The following is a 24,876-nucleotide window of genomic DNA, read 5'->3' on the forward strand; positions in this document are numbered from 1 at the left end:
GTCAGAAAAATCATTCCATAATTTGGGGGCCACCACTGAGAAGGCCCTCTCCCTTGTTGCCATTCTCCGAGCTTCCCTCGGAGTAGGCACCCGGAGGAGGGCCTTTGATCTTGAACGTAGTGTACTGGTGGGTTCGTATCCATCCGTTGAAGCAGCTTCTTCTGTTCCTCTATCTGCAGCTGGAGAACAGGAGCCTGGTTTCTTGAGACCATCCCTACCTACTCTTCCTTCCTTCCTTCTTCTTCTTCTCTTCTCTTTTAGTTTCTAATTGGGACGGAAGCCTCAACTCTGCATGCTGCAGCCTGGCTTTCCATGATCTCAGCTACAAATGGGCCCTGTTTGTGTATCCTGCTCTCTCCGCGTCCTGTATATATATCCAGCTGCTGCTTCACTCTCACTGTTTCTCTGTTCTACTTACTTAACTAGACAATGATATACTCACTACTTTCATTGGTCCCCTGCTCCTTAGTCCGGGAGCCTGGGGCTCCTCCTTTTTTCCTGCCTCAGTTGCCTTAAGGGACTGGCTGCCACTGAAGAATCCCAATGTAGAAGTATCTTTCTGTGGGAACAGGTTCTTGCCTACGAGAAAGGGCAAAAATCATCTCCCTCAGACTTTATTGATCCTAGCCTGGTAATGCAGAACCCTGATGTCAACCAGGTCTTACTGTGCCCTATGGAAGTTGAGCATCTGCAGGTTATTAGCTAGGTGGGGTGAAATAACTGCCTGAGGTGTTAGCTGACTCTGCAAAAAAATAAAATAATGTCCTGGTTCAACACCCTACTGGATGTTCCTGAAAAAGCATAAAACAGGGGCAACCAGCTTCACCTTTTAGAGTCCACCATGGTGCTTGAGCCTCGATTGATGGACTTGACGATAGACTGGGGATCATTGAGGTACTTCTATTCAGGAACAGCTACTGTTTTCTGCAGAAGAGAGCTACTTACTCCTTGCTTTCAAAGCTGTGCAGCTCATCTCCTTCAGTAGGCACAACAGCATTAGGAATGCTGCCTATCCTTTGTTAATGAGCTGATCTCTTGCTAACAGAGAGGGGTGATAAGCTGATGTTTCATCAACAGGAACAAAGGAGGAAGCATAAGAATAAGGTGGTGGAGATGGGTAGCTCCTGCTAGACCTGCAATTGGGCATAAAGAACACAGGGGCTCCATTTCATTCTATAAAGGGAGAAGCAGAGTTGTTTTTTTTTGGGGGGGAGAGGAATACAGTTTGCAGAGCAGACAGAAGGGATTTGGTTGTTGGTTCTCTAACATGTCCTGTTCAACTACAAACACTGTACATTCAAAAAGGCAGGCTAGGGTCTAACGATTCTGCAAAGTGGGACAAAACGAGGCTGCTATCAGCACATTTTTGGTTGCTCCTTTTTTGTGTCTCTTGATAGCTGGGTCAGTGGCCTTTAGTCTGTGTTTCTATTTATGTCCCTAAGGGGAACAGTGAGTCCACTGCACATCTTCATATCACCACTTTTGAGTCACGTAAGAGTAGACAGGGATGTGGGATAAGGAGGAGAGATGACAGCTCTTATTTGGGGGGGGGGGATTTACAGGTCTGCTTGCTGTCAAAATCCTTAATGGCAGTAGCCTTGTTTGGCCTCCTTGTTGGAGCTGCTGACACCCTGTCATTTTATTCCTGTCTGCTCAAACCACACCAAATGTTGCATGTCAGAATATTCAGAAGTTTATTTAAAAAAATAAATGAACAAATATGTTAAAAACATTTTGAACTCTGTCTCATTGTATATCAGGTAAAAGTATAGTTTAAATGGAAAACTGCAAGAGGAACAAGAAATTATTTGAGGTGTGTCCTTCTGAGAGACTAAAAATATCAATTCAGTAAATGGTATGACTGCATTGTTGATATTCAAAGACTGAAGATGTACGGTAGGTAAAATGCCATATTTGGCTGGACCAACTTAGGTTGCTGCATGAATATTCAGACTTTTGAACTTCACAGAACCCTTCAACATGCATGACGGACAGAACAAATTTTCAGCTACTCAAAGAATGAGAAACATGGCCCTGAAGAACATACGCATTTAGAAAATTTGCATTGTTGGTAATGGGCAATTTGCACATCTAGGTTACAAATGATACTGTTCCATTGTATGGTCTGAAGACATGCAAGACTGGAACCTAAGCTGCATTTAAGGAAATCTGGGTCTGGTCATGGCCTGGGTGGGTGACCTCCTGAGAACCACATGTGTGCCACCTTGGATTTCATGATGGGAGAAAGGTGAGATATAAATGTAAAGAAATAAAATATAATGGCTGAAGGGATTTACATTGCTGATAGTGGACATCTTATAGAACACCCCATGTTTGCAAATATGGTACTAATTTATTTATTTATTATTTATTTATTAAACTTGTATACCGCCCCATAGCCGAAGCTCTCTGGCCAGTTTACAACAACTAAAAACAAATACAATTTAAAATACATCTTTTAAAAAACAATTTAAAACAATTTAAATTTTTTAAACAATATAGGACACATGCTAAAATTCATTTCAATGGGTTGAATCCAACACTGCCGTTCTGCTTGTGCAACACTCTTTCACTTCCTCTCCTCCCCCCTGCAGCCCCAAAATCTACTCAACGGTTGGGAGACTACCTGGAGCACGTTTTTGGGTGTACAGGGGAAGAAAGGAAGGAAAAGTCCCATTGCAAAAGTAGAACTGTGCTTGTGCAGCATTAGATAAAGCCCAATAAGTCTATTCTAATTATGACTTAACTGAATATCACCCACTGTTCTGATTTAGAGAACAAATGGCCAAATGGTGGTCTGGGGCCTATTTGTCCCAAAAAACAATTTTATCTGATTCTTGGCAATCCTACCAGTTAAAACACTGTTGCCCACAGTTGTACTCATACGGAAAATTGCTTTCAAATGGTATGTGTGATAGAAGTCCACTCTTTAATGTTACATCTCTCTTTAGGCTTTGTATATGATGTCTCCTCCAAGAACAAATTCATGTGCTCCATACCTGTGGAAGTCCTGCTGATAATCAGTGTCAATGCTAAATGCAAACTGGATTGGGCAACAAAATATACTTCTCCCCCACTCCATGTCTGTACCATAGTTTTATTTGAAGGTACTTATTACCCAACAGGCATAGGATTTGGTGATCTGCTTTTTCAAGGACAAACTCTCACCTTTCATAGTTGTGCAAGATCTTGATGGCACCTGACATGCAGAAGATGTATGCACCAGTTGTTTCCTGCATTATTACATCAAATAATGTCACAGTTGTGAGTAGTCATAGTCTGCACCTTATGCTTGGTGACAAAGGATCCATTTGTAGGTTTTGTTTCAGGAACGTCAGTGCCCCATTGAAGTTGCAGTAACGTTTTCCTAGTGATGTCTAGACATTGACGGGGGCCATAAAGTGTTGCATGCAGAAGATCCCATATCCACTTAGATGGGTCACATAGTAGGATATGTAAAAGACACCCTACCTAAGCTGCTGCTAGTCAGAGTGAGCAATACTGGGCTATACAGATAGTGGCATAAGGAAGCCTCGTACGATATACTACATCAGAAGGAAGGTTGTATCCCCCTTAAACTTTTCACTCGAAACACCAAATTTATGTTCCTATATCGAGTAAACAAGGTTGGATGACATGTAGAAGCCAAGCGTGTGCCCCAGGAAGTCTCCAGTAAAAATCTCACCTCAATTATGAACTCACTGTGGCCTTACAAGCCACTGTCATTTAGCCTCAGTCTGCAAAAGGCAGACAATAATACTGACCTACCTTACAGTGTTAATATAAAAATGTAAGTGATGCACTTTAAACACTTGCTCTGTAAACACTAAGTATTATTATTAAATTGTTAAGTAGGTGCTCTGGCTTCCATTTCAAGTAGCACTTGGGCACACATTCCTTTGAGTAATTTTTATTTTGAGTTGACACTCCAATTTGCAGTTTGAACTGGGCAACAAGATCAGTCAAATTGCCACAAACAACAAACATGAGAATGCATTAGCAGATGAGCTATTTAAAAATTCTGTGAGCAATAACTTTTATAGAGTTATTTTGCAAAAGCAAATAACTGTGGGCAGGATTTGTAAACACCTAACCATTCAACAATGTGAAGCAGTCACTTCAGGAAACAGATTCCAGATGAGAGTGCAATCTTCCTGCCTCTAATACATTTCATTTCTTTTTTAAAAAAAGAGATCAATCTTTCTTTTGAGGATTGGGGTGTTGGTATCATACCACTCACCCTTTTGCTCTGATACAAATAAACCTAACACTGGCATTAATGCAAGTGCAGCTATATCCCTGTTCTAAATCCACTGCTTTCACTAAAATGTACTTCCACACATGGGAGTATTTCAGGTGCCAAACTTTAGTCCCAATACTTTGCTTCCATATAAACTACTGCAATGATTGATGCATGGGTATTTTACTAATCACAGGACATAACATACTAAATTTTAAGATGGCTGTAATGTTCCTCCCACTGGCACCACCTGTGATACTCCCACCCATGGCTACCAGCAGTCAGAATCACACTTTTTTTTCTTTAGCTCACCCTAGCACAGATCTCACAAGATCCCACTGCTAGGCAGCACCACCAGTCACTCCCTGTAAATAATACTGCTAGAGACTTCGTCTTAGTCTCCCTATGGCTTGTTACTTTGTGTCTGGGTGCCCTTGCTGTCCACAAACCCCTTGTATCTTTGTCTATAAAGCATACAATCCTGGGTTGCTCTGGATACTTGACGATGTTACAATTTCTTCCTTCACCGCTGCCACCATTGATACTGTTTCCCTCCAGCCTTGGTAATTACCCTGCCCTCCCTTCTGGTCTGTAAATCCCCAGCCAAGGATCAGGCTTTTGGTAAACCAATAAAAGTATTTATTTGATAACACCAGGAAATAACAAGATTACTTTAGGGATGTTCAACAAGTGTATGGTTTCATATAGTGTCACTCTTTATGTTTCCAGTCATATATATTCTGCCTAAATACCAGCCAAATATAATCCAACCCACAACCAACTCCAATCCACACTCCACAACCAATCGCCAACAACTGCCCCACAAAACAGAACCCTGAACCAACTGTCATCCTCTCATTTATACTTTCCGCCACTCAAACGCTCAGCCTATCATCATACAGCATTCTCCAGCATTCCAGCCCATGTACTCCCCCCTCTCACTCAGTCACTTACCATATATCACTTAATAAACCTGCACTTACCATATTTACAGATATTAAAATACAGGGACATCACAATGGCAACTCGTACTATTGCCACCTAGCCAGGAAGGAACGACAAAACATAGCCTAGTATGCCTTTAACAGCAGATTGATGCGCAGAAAATCCTGATAAAATAAAAATTACCAATTGCTAAAATCTGCACCAAGCCGCTATAAAGACTAGTTACCACCTGAGAAGCAGAAATCCTCACAAGTACTCACCAGCTAAGCACACTTTCTCCCCACCCATTGCATTGTGTTTTTAACAGCTGCATGGGAAGCAGACGTTCAACCGATGCTGTTGCTACAGCATTCTCCAACACGGAGATGCGGGGAGGGGGGGGGAGACGCTGCTGAATTTGTAGCTCCTGTGTAGTTGTTATAAGATGGAGTAGATCCCGTCAAGGGAAACAATGTGGCCGCTTTGAAACAGCTCCGAACATTATGCGGCATTTCTCTTTGCCGGGGGTACATCGGAGTTTTCCGCACCAGCGTCCACACAGCCTTTAAGGACACGTGTCTGGCAAACACCCTCGTAACTCGTGGCAATTACTACTGCAGCAAAAAAATAAACTACGCAGCCGTTCTCCGAAAGCCGCTACTTAATCATTTATCAAGGGCTCAGCGAACCGGCATCCTCATATTTTGACGTGCCTTCTTAAAACTATTTCCCCCTCTGGTCCTTCCTTTCGGCTTCTTCGCCCGCCTATGCAGCGTGATTCTTAGCTTCCCCATAGAGATAGAGTGGAAGGAGGAAACTTAGAACATCATACTATCTCAGTCCCTATTAGCACTTCCGGTCTAAAATTGCCCCTCTAACTTCCCGTGCACAGCATAGAGTAGTTTTTCACCATGGTGATTCGCAAACAGCTAGAACGGACGTCGCTCAGCTCCCATTATTAGGCACACAATGGCGGCTTTCAATTGTTGCCGGAAGTGCAGTCTCTCTCTGCGTATCCGTGCGTCACTTTACCTTGTCCTCTATGTCATAGTCTCCCACCCTTTCTTTAGGTCACATGCCAACAGGGTCAGCTGATCCTTGCTTCCGTTGCCGGCGGCAAGACTGAGAGACCGGCGGGCAAGGCAGGGCAGAGCAGGCAGGGTTCACGGTGGTACCGAGGATGGCAGCCTCGGTGGGGCCGGGAACGCGCACGAAGACCAAGAAGAAACACTTTGTGCCGCAGCGTGTGAAGGTGCTGCGATCGGCCGACCCTCTGCTGGGTGTGTTGGGTTGGGGGATTAACCATCAGGTAACCTTCTCGATCTCACCCTTGATAATATATGGGGGAGAGTGGGTTGGTAGGGTCTCCCTCGTGGCGGATACATGGGCTGGGTGGATGGGCGGAAGTCTTGTCCTTATTTTGAATCCATTCACAAAGCACACACGCACACACCCCTCACACCCAATCCCGCTCGGAATAGTAATAATTGCCAGAGGGGTGGACGTGTCTCTTGTAGCAAACACAACTCCTTAAAGACTGTAACCCCTCCTTAAAGACTGACAAACTTTACTATGGTATATGCTTGTATGGCTCCGAATCTGCTTCATCAGATGCACTAAGTGTTATCCTGATGTTTATACACACAATCTCGTTGGTATCAAACCTCTTCTTTCCCACAACCTTTCTTTGTTTCTATCTTTCTCCCTCCCTTGTTATAAATCACTTCATCATCTACTATTTGAGACGTAATAGCTTATAGTTTCTGTCCCTCTTATTTGACCCTCCACCCAAATACCTGGGGCTAGGAATTGTTCACCTTGTGCTGTGCACACCTTGGCTAATAATATTTTCTACTTGGTTATACTTTTATTATTGCTGTTTATATTGACTTTATATTAATGTAGGTGTTGCAATCTTTTTTGAATGCATGCTAAGGAACCGTAATAGTTATTTGAAAATGAAATATTCTAAAAGTAAATAGCAACAATAAGTAAATTGGTTGTATCTTGATAGTAATGTCAAATGATATCTTCCTGCTCTGTGGGGATTAGTATTTGGGGCTAGGCTGAAGCAATCATTATCAAATGTTGTATATATGTGAATATTGGGGGGAAATGTCTGTGTATATGTATGTGTACACACACTCTGTCTCACTCCTTGTCCCTTGCTCTCTCATATCTTGTCCCTTGCTTCCAATTCTGGATTGTCCATTTGATACTAGGGCAGCTAATCGAGAATTCCAATTATGAATCCACAGTTATCCCCTAAGTTTGCCACAGTTGGGATGAGATTGTTTCCTTATATGTCATAAGGCTGTAGCAATTGGAATACTTGTGTTTCTTCTGTTGTGTCCATGAATAGGCCCCATCCAGCATCCATACATGAAGGAGAGAGAGGTGCTCTGACTATTTTAGCCATTCGGTGGGAGAAGAGAAGAACAATTCTTTAGTTAGAAGGGTGTAGTGACAAGTAGCAGGCTTACAGGTGGTAACTGCATCTGGAACTGATACCAGTCCATGCTCACCCAATAATCAGTGATATTTCCCTTGTACCTGGGACTAGTATATTGGGGTTCTGGGACAGAAGGGTAATCTCCAGTATACCACATAGTCACAGGAAAAGGTGGAGGTTTGGAAAGGAGTCAGGCTGCAATCCTAAACACACTTAACCAGGGAGTATGTCCTATTGAACATAGTAGGTCTTACTTCTAAGTAAACATGCATGAGATGGCTCTTTGAGTCACCTATCTGCAGATTGTGTCTTGCATACCTGTCAGTGTGAATCTGACATCAAACAATCTTTCTCTCCATTTGAGATCATAATCTTGGAATTTTGCATTGAAGAATTCTCACCAGTTTACAAAAATGAATAAAGATTTTCAAGTGTATTTCTTTTCCAAATGCTGCCTTTCATTCTGAAAATGCCTATCCTCTTCACTTGATTTGGGTCTGGAGAGGGATAGACAGGATAGTACCTTCCAGATATTGTGGACTGCAGCTCCCATTGTCCTTGACTGTTGGTTGTGCTAGTTGGGGTTTATGGGAGTTGTAGTCTACAATATTTGGAGGGCACCAGATTGGCTACCCTTCAGCACTTCTTCATTTTAATCTCTTACCAAACGATGCTCTCATCTATCAGACTCATTCAATGGGATGGTAGGTTGGCATCTCCCCCCATTATTACCAGATACTGAGCAGATATGCTTCTCTCCCTGGGACCTGCATAAGTCTTTGCTGTCATTATTAGGTATTGTACTGAAGGGTACCTGAAGATTGCCTTTACAGTTCCATCATTGTCCATGATCATCACTGAATCCAATTCTAGGGTTAGCCACCTATTCACTTAACATTTACTTTCTACCTTCCATTAGACTGGGAAGCAAGAGGCGTGGACAAGTGTCTCAATTGGGGACGAATAACTATGTAATAGCTAAACTGTTGTCTCAGGAAATCCTCTTTACACCCCCAATTCTTGCCTGTTTATGTTGTTTTTTGCTGTTGACCCACTACCAGTATTCTATGGGATTTGCTGCTGGAGGATTGTCAGTCTTGTGCTCATGTCCAATCCTTGCTCAGGGTAAAGGGTGTTATTGGCCATATGCTATTTTTCAATACTAAGCGAAGAAATAGCCCACATCCATTATTGGGTGTTGCATGTCAACCCCCAAATGGTGGCATTTATTGATTTGTAAGATAAAAGCAATGCTTCTCTCCTGCAAACCACCTTATCCTGTGGGTGATCTGTAGCTATTGGTGGATCAGTTGCTTCAACCTTTCTGATGGCTCTCCAGTGGGTACCAATATTATACCAATCCCCTTCAGTAATGACTGGTGTGTCTGTCTCAACCCCATAAAACCTATTGCTGGGATCAACCACTAGAGATTATATAAGCCCTCTCATCTGAACAGGCTGCATTACAGGGCTCAGACTGGCTGAAGATTATGATTGGCTAGTTGACTTCTCTCTCCTGCATCAGAAGCTCCTGGCAAAGGTTATCTGTAGCTGGTAGCTGGAATGGCAAAGATGTCTTAGGACGCACATGTAGTTGGGAATAAGCTCCACTCAACACAGTGGGAGTTGCTTTTGGGAAAACAGGATTATGCTGTTACTGATTTTTCTGTTGTCCTTTTTTGTCACTTTGACGTGTTTTAAAATTTATTTTATTTTTTATTTTAGAACTTCTATATGCTGCCTTTCTCAATAAAAATTCCTTCAAGGCAGCTTACATATTAAGAGTACATCAGCTGTAACAGAACAAAACAGCCTCCCTAAAAGTCCCAAAAGGACAACTCAAATAACACGTTCTATACAACATACTGCTGTATGTTATATAACATCATAAAATCAGCAGTAAAAGATTTCCACAGTTTTGTGACACTGCCTGTCTAAAAGTCGCCTGAAGCACAACACAAGTTTCCAAAATGGTTGAAGTGTGGTGAGCTTCTTGATGTCAACAGGGAAGGCATTCCAGAGTGCCGTGCCATTATATTAGTGTTACAGGAATACTTCTCAGATGACTTCATAGAGTCTAAGATTCAGGATGGATGATGGAATCTTGCTCTCCAGCATGCATCATTTTTATTTTCTTTATGACACTTTTTAGTCTTGGTTTGGTCCCATTGGGAGACATATTTCGTGTAATCCCATGGAGTGTGTTTCCTGTCCTTTATGAAGTCCCCCATGAACCTGTGCGTAGATTCTCCCCCCCCCTGAGGTAATGGGAAAGGTATAAGACTAACTTGAAGTGTATAAGTGTGGCTTGGTCAAAATTGAATCTTTTTTCTCTGTAAGGAGAGGATGTTTAGGTTTTGCCCTTCATAGAACATGGGGTTTTGAGCCAAGAGCTCTTGGTATAGATTCTTGGTGGTCTTGGCTTTGGATTTCTCAGTCAGAATGCTCCTATGGCAGCCTTTCACAACCTTTGGGTCCCTAGATGTTGCTGGACTACAGTTCCCATAATTCCTGACCATTGGCCATGCTGGCTGGGGCTGATGGGAGTTGTAGTCCAGCAACATCTGGGGATCCAAAGGTTGCGAAAGGCTGACCTATGGTATGACCAACAGAACTGGGCCATGAATGCCCTTGACACCGTGGACTGCTTGTTGATATATACTCCTTTCCATTGTTCAGAAGGACAGCAATGGCCTTATTTGGGGCACTGCAAAAGCATTAAGAATGCAGTGCTCTGATAAATTTATTAAAGCATCTGGGCAGAAGCTGCAGTCCCTGAAGTGCTCCCTGCTGTGTCCTCTGTGATGAGCCTGGCTTCGTTTTTAAGCTCTGAAAGAAGGTTGGCCTCTCAGGCCTCAGCTAGGAAGAGAATTAGCCTACACCTGGATGCATAACGTGTGTTTTCTGTAGAACAGTAATTGCATCTCTTTGCTGGATGTGTGCACAGATCTTAAGCAGGCCAACCACATTCCTTTCTATGCCCTCTCTAAGCTTGACTGACCCTTTCCCTATGATTCCAGCAGTTTTACAACCCCCAAGTGTTGGGGGCTGGGGGAGCATATGAGCTCCGTGGCACAGCACCAGGATAATTCAGATTCCAGAAGGAAGGAGGCGGCTGGTACGTGGGCCTCGTAGCCTGCCCTTCTGCCTTGCAAACAGTCTTGATTGCTGCAGGCGGAAGTCTCTTGATGTACGAAAAGCCAGTTTGATTCCTTCCGTTTTGCCCTTCAGTGTTTCCAAAGTGTGATTGCTATGCTTGCTTTTGTGCCTAAAAATAATGTGGTGTGTGGCTCGTGTTTTTCTCTCTCTCTCTCTCCCAAGAAACTGGATAAAATAGAATTGATGAAGCTAAGACTGCCTTGCTTGTCTTGGGTCCTTTCACTTGGCCTGGATGGAAACTTTCTGGTAATATATCCTGGCTTTGGTGTTCCCAGATCATTTTAACCTCTTAACCCCGTGTGTGCAGTCTTCCTCTGTATGGCTATTAATGTTGGTGGTAGATAGCTCCCATTTTAGTACTGGCTTATTAAACAGCAAGCTGTATTGACTCATTTAGCAGCATCGACTCTGTTCTGACCCTTTTTCTGTGCTGGGAATGATACCAAAGAGACTTGATAATTATGTATGGAGCGCTTTTAATATGCATAGCACTGTACGGTCCTTATCTCTCTCTCTTTCTCCCTCTTAACAGCTTTACCAAGCAGTGGTGATTTTTCTTTGTGTTAGAGAAAGGGAGCTGGAGCAGACTTTATCCTTGGATCACACTGAGTTCTCTAGCATTGACAAGGCATTGTCTCTTGGCCTCAATTCACCATCTCTGGTCTCAAACTGAATCACTGCATGCATGGAATGACTTTCGTGAGCACAGTGGAATTTCTCCTTCCCCTTGCACCCCCCCCCATCTGCTCTGGGTTTTCCTCTAGCCCTCTGGAGCAGATTTGGGGGTGGTGTAGAAGATGTATGGGGAATGGAGAAGGAGGGGAAGTTCCATTGTACTTGTGGAAGTCATTCTACAGGCCTAATGATTTAGTTGAGTACAGCCCATTGTTTATTTTAAACCATGGTTTAATGTGATGGCTGAACCAGGTCACCGTGTCTACCAGTGATAGGTCAAATTATCCCATGCCAGAAGACTACTGATCTCTGGAATATCAGCCAAGAAAGCTTGCAACCACATCTCTCTGCAAATTATTTGCCAGGTCAATTTGCTCTGGTTACTGTTTTCTCTGCAGCATATTGAGTCATGCAGATTTTTTACTGCAAAGGAGATATGACAGACTGGATCATCCCTGTAGGCTCAAACAGTAATGTTGATCTTTCCAAGAAGTCTGAACTATGGAAAAGCTACTAAAACCCATTGATCCTCTTGACAGGAACTGGGGTATTCTGTTAGGGAAAAATCCAAAGGTGCCTGATGCAGTTCTCCTGTTTTGCAGCTAAGCTGGTCTTGGCTCTCTATGCTGCTTTGATGGGAGACTATGTGGGAACTGTATGTAAACTATGACGAACTCTTTGTGGGGAGAGTGATGTAAACGTGGAATAAATTAATAACAGTGTAATAGGATAGGGAACTAGCAGTCCTCCAGATGGACTCAACTCCCATCATCTCTGACTGTTGGCCATGCTGCCTGGAGCTGATGGGAACTGGACCCCAACAACAGCATCTAGAGGAGCATGAGTTCCCTGTTCTTGGTGTTATGTATGCAAGATCATTGTACCATATTCAGCATCAGTCAGTATAGAATACCTATTACTCTTTTCTCTCTACACAGTCATGAATATGACATGTATTACAATCCTAACTTGCTTATAAGTAGGCCTGTATGCATGCTGTGATTCTGGGGCACACCAGAAGCCCACAGAATGTGGTTTTGAGCCCGAGATTCAGCTTCCTGAAGACCTAGCATTTTAATTTTTTTTAGAAGGTAAGTTCTTAGCCCTAATGTTTGCAATTATATTCTTGAAAGTCTGTAGATAATATCCGTGGAAATTTCAGAAGCCAGAGAGACGTAGCTGAACAATTCTTCCTATGACTGGGTGCAGGACTCCCATGTCTTCCAACAGATCTTTGCCTTTCTTTTTCTCCCTGGCAAAGACAGAACATTCTGTTCTTAACTATTGTTTTTTGCAGCTTAAATTATGCAAAGTAAGAGAGAGCAAGTTTGTTTAATTTGCGTAATGTATACATGTTGCAGAACTGAGCACTTCATCGAATAACACACAATTGTCTATTAATACACAAATGCTTTCACATTTCTCCCCCCCCCCAACCAGATCATGCTGGCTGCTGTTAGCTCACACTTACCTCAGCATTGGGCTGGTTTACTTTCTCTGCAGGAGAAAGGGCTGTGGCAGTACAGATACGGGCTGTGCAGAGCAGAAGAGGCCAGACCATTCTGAAATTCATCATGGCTATGTGGAATACCATGTTGTGGGCCGCCCCCCCCCACTTTTTTCTGACCCCTAAACTTTGCCAGTGATCATTCACTTGCAGAAAAGCCAGGCCCAAACATGCATGTTGACTAGTCACCTTCAATCCTCTTTGTGTTTTGTATAAGTACAGATCCTATCCGGATCTCTTGTGGCAGCCAGGCTGTTGGTTTTTATTCCATGTTTTTCCTGGATTGCAAACTGGTGGAGGATGTTTAAAAAATATGTCTAGCGGAAGGTTTGCTCTCCCCAATAAGGAAGCCACAGCAAAGCTCCATTTTGATAGTTCTGCTTTGGACTTGTTCACACAATCACGTTTCAGAGGGGATTAACTCAGAGCTATTATCTCAGAGATTTGATCCTAGGATAAGTCATATCTACATGAACAAGGACGAACCAGTTGGGCCATAGCCCCTGTGTTGCTAGTTATCGTGGGTTATTTATGGATTTGCACAGAGCTTGGAAAAGTTACTTTTTTGAACTACAACTCCCATCAGCCCCAGCCAGCATGGCCACTGGATTGGGCTGAGGGGAGTTGTAGTTCAAAAAAGTAACTTTTCCAAGCTCTGGATTTGCAGCTGGCTGCTGCTTCCAATAGAGCCTTAAGAACTTACTGGGTCAGCCAAAAGGTCATCTTAGCCTAGTATTCTACCTTCTGCAGTGGCTAGCTAGATGCCCCTGGGAAATCTCACAGGAGAAGCACACTGGGGGGAGGGGAAGTATCCTGAGACCTGGAAATGCATTCTGTGTTTTATTGATGAATGTGAGTGAAAGATTTTGCCAGAGCTCATCCCTTCCCTCCCGCCTCAGTACTTCATACCTCTCTGCTTCCATACCTTTCTCTGATGTTTGTCCCCAGCACCTGAAAGTGAGACACCCATTTTCTCTGATCATGAGTTTCCATGTTTAGTTATGGTACCTAATAACCACAGATAGGCCTTGACTACATCTGTGCTAGCATTCATGCAGACTTGTGGGATACTTTTGGACCCCAGGTGCACTTTTCATTGTGCAATTCACACATAAGTAAACCTACAGGGAGGTCATTCTAGGGCATTGTCGCACATTTTAACATGTACAACATTCCCCAAATTTCAGCCAATTACCACTTAGTGTTTTCCTTTTGGAAACAAACAATCACTGTGGCCAAATATACCTTAGAAGCCCTGGGGGCAAATTTATGCCTTTTATTGTGTAATTTACACATTAGTAGACCTACATGGCTGTTCTTCTAAGACATTGCCACAAACTGTCACCCTTACAACATCCCCAGATTTCAGCCAGTTACCGTGTACCGTCTTCCTTCTGCACAGAAACAAGCAAAGAAACCCCACGGCACCCCCCATATACCTAGTGTACTCAACATGCATGTAGAAGGAGCCAGAAAAATTCTACCTCCTCTGAATAAGTGTTTTTTGGCTCAAGGTGCTTTGATAGTGTCAGGCACACTTGTGGTGAACAACAACAAAAGGTCTCTGGTGCACAAAGTGACCCCATCCTTCCATTGGAAATCTCATTGGGGTCCAAATATACTCCAAAGTCAGCTGGTGTGATTTTTTTTCCAGGTCTGCATGCAGGCTAGTGGCCCCCTTTTCTGAACAGGGTCTCTAGCTTATGCCTCCCTTGTAAGCAAAGACTGCTGAGAGACCTCCTTTGGATTCGCATTCATGTTGGCGAATGGTTTCAAGCTAGCCTGCTCTCTAATATGCTAGTCTTCTGTGTGCAGGGATTGGAGGAATATCCAATTATGTGAGCCTCCACCTGCTATCTGAAGTGATATTGCCAGACACAGGTCTAGGACTTCACTGAGAACAAGACTAATTTCAGCCAGTTGAAAAAGAACAGCCTTTCTGTCTCACTGCATCATTCATACTCCCTCCCCCACCCCCAAATTCTGTACCTCCCTTCGGATTTTTAAGCCTTTCTCCATAAGCAAGATGTTCCCGAGTGTAAGAAACTTTTAGATGGTACAACTGAGCACAGCCCCCAAATGAGTTCACTGTCGTAGTTGAGCCCTGGTCAAAAGCATAAAAGTTCTGATGCTGCTGGAATTTGAGAGCAGATATGTGGCTGTTTTACTAAAATTAGGGTCCCCAATGTGGTGTTTGTGAGAGGACTTGACCCTGCTGCAACACAAATTAGATATCTGGAGGCTTTTTTCTGCTCTCCCTGCTCAGAGCAGTTCCTCATGCTCTGTCACCTGCACAAAGTTTAAAGCAATTGATGTGGATGGTGCTATGCAAAAATTGGTCACCTGATGACATTGTGATGTCAGATGGTTGTCAGGCGGGTGGCTTGCCTGCCTGTCAAACATAGGCTACAGGGTTTGGGAATGAAAAGGATCTGGCCTGCAGTCCGGATCCTTTTCCCCATCCTTCATTTAAAACAACCGCTTCCCCTTCGTTTGTACACCCTCCCGTCCCTTCTAAATTTTGTTCAGAAGGAAGGAGATAGTGAGCTGTGATGGATGTGCTTATGAGGAACATAAAGGTAGAAGGTGTGTAAAAGGGAAGTAGCAATATGGGGGGGGCAGTACCACCATGGCACAAAAACGTGGATCCAAGGCATGGATCCTTATGATTTTTTACAAGGCATGCCCCCCAGGCCACCACCAAATTAAAGCTAATATTGGTTTCTGTGGATGGCACCATAAAAAACCACATATCCAGTGCTTGCTAGTGCTACTGTGGCATGTGGATTCATGCCAAGGATCTGTGTTTGTGCCATAGTGGCAGAGACAAGTGCTGGATCTGTGATTTTTACAGGAGACTTTGATTTGATATGGCTTGGGGGGAATCCTGTGTAAAAATAATGTGAATACAAGAGGATACATTTTTTCATCCAACCTTCACATTTTTTCCTTTCCGTGCCCTGTGGCAATCTATTTTGTGACTGACATTGTCAGCACTTTCTCAGAATTCTACATGCCCCCAAATTTTGGACCCCTGGACTAAAACAACTTTTTCCTTGGAGCTCTTAATCCTCTGGTATAACCTTCCTCTTTGGTTGTCTTTATCAGAAGCCCGTCTTGGCTGGCAGTTCCCAGTTATGTGCCTCTAGCTTAGACTTCATAGGCTAATACTGTCTAAACTGCTGGATTTATGTGTTGACCCTCCAAGCCTTCTGGAGGTCTGTTCTTGTAAATATGTATATATCAATACATTTTCATAGGCTGTCTTGATGCAGCTTTGAAACTGAGCATGGGACTCTTTTAGGATATGCTATTGCTTGTTATTTCTAGAAGCACTACTCTAGAAGCAGTGGAAGCGGCCTTATACCAAGTCAGGCCACTGGTCCATCCAGGTCAGTATTGCTATGATGGCTCACCGCAGCTGTCCAGGATTTCAGAGCAGGATCATTTCCCAACCCTACCTGGAGGTGCCAGAAATTGGAACCTGAGACCTTATACATGTGAAGCAGATGCTCTACCACTGAGCCATTGCCCTTTCCCAAAGGCCCACCCTGCTGATACCCTTGGGAAGACTAACAGCATAGCTTCATTGCCTCTCCTAATCTCATGAATTGCCCAAGTTGGAATTATATGTCATTGGGCTACGTGTCATCTCCTCTCATCCTGACTCTCTTCTCAAGGCTTTGCCCACCAGACCTTGGTGGCTCTGCGATGGACTGACTTGTCCTGCCTCGTCTTAGAGAAGCCAATGGCTTTACCTTTGCTTTCACTCTTTAGATAAATGAACTGAGTCAAGTTCCTCAGCCAGTGATGCTGCTTCCTGATGACTTCAAAGCCAATTCCAAAATAAAGGTGAACAATCATCTCTTCAACAGGTGAGGAAAAGGGGTGTATATGTATAAGAACATAAGGCTCATGGTCGTCTTAGTCTAACTTTTGCACTGATTAGTGCTTCCCCACCAGTATCTCAGGCAGAAGACAAAAGTGGTGCCCTCCAGAAGTTGTTGAACTCTCATCATACCCCATCTTTTCAGCTTAAAGACAACTATTAGTAACAATTTGATTTTAAGAGTGTAGTCTACATGTTGTCCTGAGCGGGGGAGGAATCACCAGGGCTGTGGAGGTGGAGTCAGAGTCGGGAGCAATATTGGGTGGAGTCGGTAGAAATGTACTGACTCCGACTCCTTCATAAATGGCAAATGTATATTAGCTAGTAATAACAAATTTACTGTAGTAAAATGGTAGCGCAAAGCATTTCATCACCACCACGTGAATCCAGAGCTTGGAAAAGTTGCTTTTTTGAACTTCCACGAGCCCAATCCCTAGGGCTGATGGGAGTTGTAGTTCAAAAAATTAACTTTTCCAAGCTCTGGATTCACGTGGTGATGATGAAATGCCTTGTGCTACCATTTTACTACAGTAAATTTGTTATTACTAGTTAATATACATTTACCATTTATGAAGGAGTCAGTTGGACAGTAGAAAAATAGAGGAGTCGGAGTCGAAGGTCTGGCGTACCGACTCCACAGCTCTGGGAGTCACATGGTCTAATTCTCCACGATCCAGCAGTTCTATTACTGTACCACAGGGAAGGGCAAGCTTTTTTTATGTTGAGGCCCTCATTGCTTCAGGGTGATCTGTTGGGGACTGCGTGTCAGCAATGGGCAGAGCCATAAACAAAGGTGTTCTGGGTTAACTAATCCACAAAATGAAGGCTGCCCTGCTCCAGTTTTCACCATGGCTTAGGGTTCCCAATCCCATGCAGCTCTACTTCTGGGAAGAGTAGTAAGCCTCAAATGCTTGGTTGCATTCAACAAACCAATACAGTTGCTGCTCTGGAAAGCAAGTGAAAGTAATTCTTTTCTGACTTTAGCATGCTACACACACAGCAGAAGCCAGGGGAAAACCTTTTCCCCAAACCATGTGATTAGGAAAAAGATTGTTTAAAAGATCCTTATATTTTTATCAGATAAAATAGTGCCCTTTCTAACTGTTCCAAATCAACAAAGAAAGGGAGTGGGGAACACCTTTAAAAGCTAGGAAAAATAAGGAAGAAAGAATGAGGAAGGACGGACCTCTGATGGGATGGAAGGATTGGGCATCTTCAGTAGGTGCTGGGAGCTGCATGGGGTGCATAAGCCATAAGTTGCCCACTTAGTTGTGTCACTTCAGAAAACTCAGCAATTGCATGTTTTGAATCTTTCTCCGTGTAAAAGTACATAAAAATCTGCCAGCGTGTGCAAAGCTAGACAAAAAAAATCTTCCTTTTTTCCATTCCCCATTCTCCTTCCCTTCCTGTGCCTGATATCTAATGCTTGGTGTTAAAGGAAGATTGTTCTGCCTGTCTGGTAATGTGACCATTGGCATAATGATGGAGGATTACACCAATGTGATAGAGGAGACTAATAGGGAGGGAATTATGGGTCACGGGTCACAGATTACTCAGATAATGCCCAGATTGACTTGGTAGCTCTTACTTGCTAAAGCCTTTGCTCACTTGTCAGAAAAACTTGCTTTCTGATAAGGAAATGGAAAGGACTTGGTTATGTATGAGTTATAATTTGGTGCTTCCGACAGAGAACCTGTTCCTTCCACAGCAGCAGAAGAGCAATCAGGCCTGCACTATAAATGTAGCAGAGTCCTAAGGTAATGGGATGGACTGTACTGCTTCAGGGTGCAAGAATCAAACTCTGTAATGGTGCTTTATGTGTAAAAACAAAACTCTGCCCTGCAAGTAGAAACTAGCACAACAGGGAATTCACCAATGTGCTAGATTCTTCCTGAAACTTACAGGGAGATTTTTTTTTTAACAGAGGAGCATTCCAAAATGTGATTTATCCCACCCTGAAGTCTAAAGTGGTACAGTCCAATCCACTTTTCCATCTCACTCTGCTACATGTGCAGTCCAAGCTTTGGAGTAGCAGCTAACTTTGTTGCTCTACTCTTGCAGAGAAAACCTGCCCAGCCATTTCAAATTCAAGGAATACTGCCCACAGGTCTTCCGCAATCTCCGTGAACGTTTCAACATCGATGACCAGGATTATCAGGTGCGCAGACCTCCTCTTACTTTTCAAAATCCTACAAGCTTGCATAAAACTTTAGCGACTCAACAGAAGTAGGCATGTAGTATTCCTCCATCCTCTCCCATCCCCTTGCTGGTCTCATATACTGAATGAACTTCAGAGGATAAAGTACAACTTTGAAGGCCTTCTCGATCGTGGCACCCTCGCTGTGGAATTTCTTTCCTGGAAATGCCCTCCAGGTCTTTTCTCTCCCTGCTTTTAGAGAAATGGCCTTTGCTGTCGAAGGCTAATGGACAGGTGTTTTGTAACTGGGTTTATTCAGGTTTTATAGTTTTAAATCTGTATTTGCTAGCTTTAAATTTAAAATCATGAACAACTTCAGTCATTTGTTTTTAAAACACTGAGAATGCTGGTTTGAAAGCAGGTTTAGAATTCAGTTAATAAATTACAGAGTATACTTCTAGTGTGAAGTAATGGGGGGATTTATAAATTGCTCAACTAGACATGCTCAAGTAAGGTTGCTATGTAAAGTTACTGGGCTACATATAAGATCACTAGAGGCATCAGAGGTAGGATAAAGCCAGTGGACTATTGCCAGCAGCAATATATTATTATCTTTGCTCCTGAATGTGCTTGCCTAGGCACCACAGTAGTTAGGACAGCTGTTGCAAATAGCCAGTCTGGTACTTCGCACCCAACGGTAGTTGGAAGGGTTAAGAGAAAGAGCTATTAATTGCAATGTCCCCACTTTGAACCTTACATCTGACATGAACTTCTCACTAGCTGGCCTTTCCAAGCGACTCTGTTTCATCCCCATTCCCATCTGCAGTATGAAGGTAGCAGTGCTGACCTAACATGTACAAGGTGTTGTAAGGATTGCAACAAATCAGTGTTTGTGAAGCTCCTTGCTTTCTCTAAGTCACCGAAATAAAACTAGATTTTTTAATTAAGGTATAACCTCCGGGGTGCTTCATTTAATGCCAAAAAATGGCATGTCATGGCATGAGGCCATTTATGTCTAGATGGCATTGGTACATCTACACAAAAATATGGTAAATGCTTCCATCTTGATATCTCCTAGAAGCTTCAGTCATACTTAAAGGGAATAAGTACTTATCGGATCTTTTCCTTTTATTGTCCTCGAGTGGCTTATCTTTTGTAGTATTTGGGAGGGAAAGAAGAGGAAAAGATTAGCATATGAGAGATAGCAATAGAAGGGAGAAGCCCACCCTACAGGTCCCTCAAACCCTGTGAACAGGACTTGGCTGGCAATCTCCCTCTGTGCTTCGAATTCCTCTGGGTTACCTTTTCTTTAAGGAGAGCCGGAGGGAGGGAATTCTCAGGATTCTAACTAAGCAGGGTTGGGCTGCTTTCCATGGGACCACGGTAAAGTATATTCTACCTCTTGGTCTGGTTTCTCACACTGGAGCAAGGAGTAGCCATTTTGGTGCCTTTGAGATATTTTGGACTACAATTCTCAACAGTCCCAGCTAGTACAGCCGATGGTCAGTTATGATGGGAATTGCAGTCCAAAAACATATGGAGGGCACCCTGTATTAGAGGCTGAAACAAACAGGAGGAGTTCTATCATGGCTTCAGCGTTTCCTGCACCACCCCATTGCCCTAAGAGCCTTTATAAAGGAACTGCTACCTTTAAGGTGACAGCCAAAGGAGTACCACCACAAGGAAGTGACCTTTTGAGGGAGGATCTAGAGCTCAGAAATTTTGCTCAGCTGCTTACAGGAGTCAACTGTCTGCTGATCTGTAGCCAGGGAAGACTTTTATTTCACTAAATCCCCTCATTCTCTTCTTGCCCGCCCTCTGTTAGGCATGGGTTTAATCAAAAACACACATCAGCCATGTTTGGGCCGTAGGCACAGAGTTCTGTCATCATTGCTTCATTCTCTGACTTCTTCAGGTTTCTCTGACACGTTGTCCACCGACCTATGAAACTGAGGGTGCGGGGCGCTTCCTCCTGTCCTATGACAGAACGTTGGTGATAAAGGAGATCTCCAGTGAAGATGTGGCTGATGTGCATAGCCTTCTGTCCCACTACCACCAGGTAAGGCAAGTTCTCAAACATGCTTTTTTTCTGTGGGATTATAGGTATGTGATGTTTATTCTGACCTGGATCCTAAAGTAAGTTTACTGAAGGAATTTCATGGAAGAAAAGCCTGCCATCTCCTCCTTCTCCAATGCAGCCACCTGTGCCCCATCCCGCAATTGTTCAGTAGGACTCCGTGATCCTCCAGAGAGGCTTCTCAGAGTGCAGGTGACCGTACAGCGGGAGGAGAGGAGAAGAAATTATCTTTCTGTGAACTTCCTTTAAATTAACTTACCTTAGGAGCCAAGCCTCTGCATAAAAAACAAAAACACATAAACAAACAAAAAGTAAATATCAAATCATTGTGCCCTGAAGAGTTGGGCTTAATTTAAGCAAGTTTGCACAGTTCAATTTCTGCTAGCCATGAAAAGGTCTTCAGTGTTCTATGTGACTCCTTCCTCCTGCCCACTGGGAGACGTCCTCAGTTCCTCACCCGCTGCTGAAATCTGAGCAGGCACTGCTGCATGTTTTCAAGCTCCTCTTCACAGCCTTAGGAGCAGGCAACTTGTTTTTCAGCAGAAAAACAGTGAAAGCCAATCTTCAAGGAAAGCACCTTACGGATCTCGGCACTGTACAAAAGTTCAAAGCATAGCATAGGCCCTGTCTTGCAGAGCTTGGAAAAGTTACTTTTTTGAACTACAACTTCCATCAGCCCCAGCCAGCATGGCCACTGGATTGGGCTGATGGGAGTTGTAGTTCAAAAAAGTAACTTTTCCAAGCTCTGGTCTTCAGGCTATCAAATTCTTCACTTGGGCCATGTGATAGTAGGTAGCAGAAATACACTCAGACATGTCTATCGAGATTGATTTTGAAGCAAACAATGTAGGCAGACATGTTGGTCGATGGGGGGGGGGAAAATCCAAATAGCAACACTGGGAGAATATTTTTATTAGAGCCAACTAAAATTCACAAAGTAGTGAGCAAGCTTTTGAGTCCACCACTGCTTTTCTTCAGGTTACATGTTAAGCCAAAAAAAAAAAAAGGCAGTGGGAGGATATTGCTGGCCATGATGAAAAGCCCTAGTTTGCACTTCATAATTGCCATAGAATGAAACGTAGGGGGTCTTACACCAACTTTAATTAGGTTAGACCATGCTGGGTGCAAAATAAATTTCAGGCTGCATTATTTGTGTTTGAAATAAGAATGGCTATTCTTTTTAAAATATATATATAAATGTCAGCAGTTATTTGGATCTGTCTCCAGCACTAGTCGTCACATAAGGCAGTCCTCATAAGGCAGAGTGGAGAAGTAAAGGAAAACATGGCAATGCTTGTATTAGCAAAGCCAGATATTAATTATAGATGGTGACCAGTAAAAACAAACAAATAGTGACTGGAGATTTGTTGCCTTCCACTATGTGGATGGTTGGGTGAATGTTAGTCTTTCTTGAGCCATTGTGGTAGATCCTAGATTGTCTTTTTAACCAGGGTTAGGTATACTTGCTGCTCAAGAAAGACACCCATTTTGTAATCAAGAGAGAAGATGCAGGTGAATGAAGGAACAGTGGAATCCAAAGGTCTGGATAACAGGGACTAGTGGCAAGGGATAGCTAGCTGAGTAGGGTACCAAAGTCTCTCGCACCTGGACCAATGAAAGCCCCAACTAGCCCCATTCCGCTTGAGTGCCTATACAGATATTCATTTCCATATATTTCAAAGGTACCATTTGACAATCTCATGGAATACTTAACAGGTCCTGCCTTCAGCACCCTCTCATCTACCAAAAGGCAGGAGAGTTGTGGTCTGGGAACTGGGACTCCCAACAGATAGACTTCAGGATTCCATTTCCAGATCCGCCACCACTTTCCTGCTTTAGTTACCCCACTACTATGCATCAATCCTGTTCAAGCCTTTGGCTTTCTCTGTTCTGGAGTCACTGAGATGCGGCAAAACTTGAACCTATTTTTGTCTTCTTCCAGTACATTGTGAAGTGTCATGGGAGCACCCTCCTGCCCCAGTTCCTGGGTATGTACCGGCTCAGCGTGGATAGTGAGGAGAGCTACATGCTGGTCATGAGGAACATGTTCAGCCACAGGCTCACCGTGCACAGGAAGTACGATCTGAAGGTAATGAGGACAGGTGGAAAGTGTGTGCTAAGTCTGTGCACCCTTTGTTCATCTCTTGCTCCCAACTTGTCCATGTATGTAGGTTGTATTTGCTCTGGAAATTCCCAGCTGCTTGTTATCTTGGCCCGCTTGTTGTGGAGGGTGCAGTACTTAATGTCTGGCTCTTAATGTTGTGCTGTGTGTAAAATGCCAATATATCGGACAGACCAGTCTAGCTAGAGTGCTGGATTTTTACACCAGAAGACAAAGTTGTCATGGGATTATGTCACAGAGTTCCTATTAAATTTTCTTACTTTGCCCATGTTTACTTTTGGGTTCAAAAGTTTGCAGTCCTGTCCCTTTGGCATGACTAGCGTTCAGAAGATGCTTAAGTAATGGTGTCATTATACAGTTTAGTCACTAGGTGGCACTGGATGTAGTTATATCTTGATAGAGTCAGCAATTTCCTGTGTCCTGTTCTTGTTTAAAAAACGCTATAAAGTTCTGGTCTGGTTTTCTGACACTCATGTGTCCTAAGTCATCCCTGTCAGTGCCTATTTTCAGATCATCCTCACTCTTCCATGAGAGTACAGAGCCAGGGCAGGGGATATAAGAGAAAGAGGAATCCGGCAGAAAGCTGCAAACAGTGATGATGAGTCGCAACACCTGGGTTTTCTCCTGAGAAGCCTTGTCTGCAAGGAATTCTGTCTCTGTGTTCTTCATCTGTAAAATGGGCATAATTGTCACAGAACAGTTGTAAAGACAAAAATAATGTGTAGGACTGTTTATAAAAAGATTGGGTACTGATAATTACTGTAACTCACAAAGTGCTTCTCTGTTTCATAAATGAGTAACCAAGCACCATTCACACCTGCTGTATAACTGATACTACAGGGGGCATTGTTCAGTGGCAAAGCACATGATTTGCACGTATGAGCTCCCTGATTCAGTTTATCCATCTCTGAATTATCTCTGGAAGCAGGAATGGGAAAGGCATCTGCTTAAAAGACATGAGGCATTGGCCCTGTTCTGGTGATCATATATCTGCTTATTAAGCTTGAGGTGCTGTTCTGTGCCAGGCAAATAAAGCAAATACATTCAGATACAATTCTGGTAAGGCAAAGTTGAAGCAAAGCAGAGGTCAAGTTTTAGTAAGGCAAAGTCAAGTAAACTGGGTAGCATCCTGAAAAGCTGCATTTGAAGCTTAAATGCATGCGCAGGCTTGAATGTTGCTTCAGTGACCAGCCAACCCAGACTGAGTCTTACATAGAACTGCAGCTTCATCTGGGTGACTAGCTCTGCCTCCGGGAAGTGAAACATCTTCACTTGGAGGGGTCACTGTTTCAGCAGCTGTTGATGCAAATGCAGAGAGAGGCTGTGGTTCTTCTGGGCTATACTCCAATGACCGTGGATAACTACAGAGGTTGTGGAGAAACAGGTAGAGTAAAAAGCAGTATGATAAAAAAAAAATGAATGAATGAAGAGCTTGTTCCTCCAGCTCTCCCATCTTGAGCTACCTGAGGCTTTCCTACTTGCCCACAATACCTTGCTGCCCCTTAAGCCCAGAACTTCCCTCTCTCATCCTTCAAACCCCAGTTCCAAACTCTCCTCTTCTATAAATCCTTTGGCTTCACCCCTTAGTTCTCCTTCCCACCTGAAACGAAACCTGTGTGTGAGTAACTGGATTTGCATATGGATTTGTTCCATATGCTGCCTTTTCCCTTCCTCCAAACCCAACAATGGTGTCT

The 24,876-nt window shown here is 43.4% G+C and overlaps 2 protein-coding genes across 7 annotated transcripts in view; both read left to right on the top strand.

Moving 5' to 3' along the window:
* Positions 1–1,661, top strand: part of KIF5A (kinesin family member 5A) — a 70,056-nt gene extending 68,395 nt beyond the window's left edge. For 3 of the 5 annotated variants that reach the window (XM_061614659.1, XM_061614661.1, XM_061614660.1), the window contains exon 28: positions 262–1,661. In XM_061614659.1, the coding sequence (XP_061470643.1) occupies positions 262–422 (161 nt within the window). In that variant the 3' untranslated portion in view covers positions 423–1,661. The remainder of the gene's footprint in view (positions 1–261) is intronic. The other 2 variants (XM_061614662.1, XM_061614663.1) reach the window with 1 other exon arrangement.
* Positions 1,662–6,208: 4,547 nt separating this feature from the next.
* PIP4K2C (phosphatidylinositol-5-phosphate 4-kinase type 2 gamma) overlaps positions 6,209–24,876 on the top strand; it is a 39,348-nt gene continuing 20,680 nt past the window's right edge. Inside the window, exons 1-6 of one of the 2 annotated variants that reach the window (XM_061614664.1) lie at positions 6,209–6,473; positions 10,938–11,021; positions 16,735–16,832; positions 18,908–19,004; positions 20,899–21,042; positions 23,003–23,149. In XM_061614664.1, coding sequence (XP_061470648.1) covers positions 6,345–6,473; positions 10,938–11,021; positions 16,735–16,832; positions 18,908–19,004; positions 20,899–21,042; positions 23,003–23,149 — 699 coding nt within the window. In that variant the 5' untranslated portion in view covers positions 6,209–6,344. The remainder of the gene's footprint in view (positions 6,474–10,937; positions 11,022–16,734; positions 16,833–18,907; positions 19,005–20,898; positions 21,043–23,002; positions 23,150–24,876) is intronic. The other variant, XM_061614665.1, reaches the window with a different exon arrangement.

This window comes from Rhineura floridana, chromosome 3, assembly GCF_030035675.1.
Source record: "Rhineura floridana isolate rRhiFlo1 chromosome 3, rRhiFlo1.hap2, whole genome shotgun sequence".
NCBI classification, from domain to species: domain Eukaryota; kingdom Metazoa; phylum Chordata; class Lepidosauria; order Squamata; family Rhineuridae; genus Rhineura; species Rhineura floridana.